Raw genomic sequence first — 2,524 nt, forward strand, 5'->3', positions numbered from 1 at the left:
GTGATCTCTGTACTGCGCTGCGGTATATGTCAGAGCTATATGCATGTATAATAATAGTGTGGAAGTATAACGTTCCTGTATTATATAACTTGGGTCTGGATCTCCGTCACTTCCGATAGACTTACATTATATACGAGGTTACATCCGGTACCGGACTATTATATTATATATCACTCTATTATTATACATGATGTCGCCCCCCATGGCCGTGTCCCTGTCGGGCTCCAGTATTGGACTATTATACATGATGTCGCCCCCCATGGCCGTGTCCCTGTCGGGCTCCAGTATTGGACTATTATACATGATGTCGCCCCCCATGGCCGTGTCCCTGTCGGGCTCCAGTATTGGACTATTATACATGATGTCGCCCCCCATGGCCGTGTCCCTGTCACTCTCTCCGCCGGTCTGGGGCGCCCTCTGGTGGCCGATGTCGGGATCGCCGCTCACCGGCTCTGCGGAGCTCATTGACTCCTCGGTTGTCTCATCGGCCGCATTGTCGTTTCTTCCGCTGTAACGGGGCCGGATCGGAGGTGATTTTCAGGGCTTGTCTTGTCTCCGGGGCCCCTGGTGGCAGTGGGGGTGAGAGGGGCCCCCAGCATTGCAGTTCCTCAGCCCCTCACCCACCCTGGTGATTGGCAGGGACAGATGGTGTGGAGGGGCTGCGGGCAGACCTGGGTTGCAGTTCCTTTTATCGGTGGCATGGAATAGTCATGTTGTCCAGGAAGGGGATCATCCTCGAGGAGTATGTGCTGACCACCCGCCTGGCCGAGGACATCAATGAGCCCCGGTACAAAGAGAAGGAACGCCGCGCGCGCTTCGTGGCCAAGAACGGCGCCTGTAATGTGGCCCACAAGAACATCCGGGAGCAGGGCCGCTTCCTGCTGGACGTCTTCACCACCGTGGTGGACCTCAAGTGGCACTACACCCTCCTCATCTTCACCATGTCCTTCCTCTGCACCTGGCTCCTCTTTGGTATGTGCTGGTGGCTCATCGCCTTCGCCCATGGCGACCTGGACAACAACGAGGAGAGCTTCGTGCCATGCGTGACCAGCGTCCAGTCCTTCACAGCCGCCTTCCTCTTCTCCATCGAGGTGCAGGTCACCATCGGCTTCGGTGGGCGAATGATAACGGAGGAATGTCCTGCTGCCATCTTGGTCCTCATCGTCCAGAATATTGTGGGCTTGGTCATCAATGCCATCATGTTGGGTTGTATCTTCATGAAGACGGCGCAGGCCCATCGCCGAGCCGAGACCCTCATCTTCAGCAAGCACGCCGTCATCGGCCTCAGGAACGGTAAGCTTTGCTTCATGTTCCGGGTGGGTGACCTGAGGAAGAGCATGATCATCAGTGCCACCATCCACATGCAGGTGGTCAGGAAGTCCAGCAGCATGGAGGGTGAAGTTCTGCCCCTCAACCAGATTGATATCCAGATGGAGAATCCCATCAGCACCAACGGGATATTCCTGGTGTCACCGCTCATCATCTGTCACACCATCAATAAGGACAGTCCCCTCTACAACATCTCATCCTCCGACCTCACCCACCATGAGGACCTGGAGATCATTGTCATCCTGGAAGGGGTGGTGGAGACCACCGGCATCACCACCCAAGCCAGAACTTCCTACTTGGCTGACGAGATCCTCTGGGGCCAACGTTTCGTCCCCATTGTGGCCGAGGAAGACGGAAGGTACTCGGTGGACTATTCCAAGTTCGGTAACACGGTGAAAGTTCCAACGCCGAATTGTACGGCCAGACAGCTGGATGAGGATCGCAGCAACTTGGACAGCTTCTCCCCCAAAAGCACCATCCGAAAACGGAACATGGCGGTCAAGGTAAAGCCAAAGTTCACTTTATATAACGATGACCCCGCGTGACCCCATGAGAACTGGTCCAGGGGCCCCGGGGCAAATATTATTCTATGCAGTACTGGGCAATCCTCCCGCCAGGATGAAGAGGTCCGAAATTCCCGTATAGGACACACCGGACTTCTTCTAGATGCTTTGTATTATAACATACCTGCTTATTACGCTGCGCAGGGGGCGGGCACTTCCTGGAGTCTTAAAGGGTCCTCAGCATGTCAATGGACAACGCAGGCTGACTGTGTGTGAGCGCACTGCGAGCGCAGATAATAAACCCAGTCCGTGATATAATGATTGTTGAGTCCTCGTTTATTATACGGTCAGTGTATGTCACATGATCACATTACTGCATTATTGGATCAATATGTGTCACCTGATCACACTGATCACACTGGTCACATGATCACATTACTGCGTCCTCCATTATATGATCAATATGTGTCACCTGATCACACTGGTCACCTGATCACACTGGTCACCTGATCACACTGGTCACCTGATCACACTGGTCACCTGATCACACTGGTCACATGATCACACTGGTCACATGATCACATTACTGCCTCCTCCATTATATGATCACAAGAGGTTCCGCAGCAGCCGCCTCATTGTTGGATTTCCTGCCGGAACCTGTGTGGAGGATTTCGGGTCATATAAATGAATTC

General features: G+C 53.6%; 1 protein-coding gene across 1 annotated transcript; it reads left to right on the top strand.

Moving 5' to 3' along the window:
* Nucleotides 1-521: 521 nt before the first annotated feature.
* Nucleotides 522-1,976, top strand: LOC108803740 (ATP-sensitive inward rectifier potassium channel 11-like). Its single transcript, XM_018575555.1, has one exon. The coding sequence runs from the start codon at nt 711-713 to the stop codon at nt 1,872-1,874; it is 1,164 nt and encodes a 387-aa protein (XP_018431057.1). The 5' UTR covers nt 522-710; the 3' UTR covers nt 1,875-1,976.
* The last annotated feature ends 548 nt before the right edge of the window (nt 1,977-2,524 follow it).

Source organism: Nanorana parkeri, unplaced genomic scaffold (assembly GCF_000935625.1).
Source record: "Nanorana parkeri isolate BGI_ZX_2015 unplaced genomic scaffold, ASM93562v1 scaffold4118, whole genome shotgun sequence".
In the NCBI taxonomy this organism is placed as follows: Eukaryota; Metazoa; Chordata; class Amphibia; order Anura; family Dicroglossidae; genus Nanorana; species Nanorana parkeri.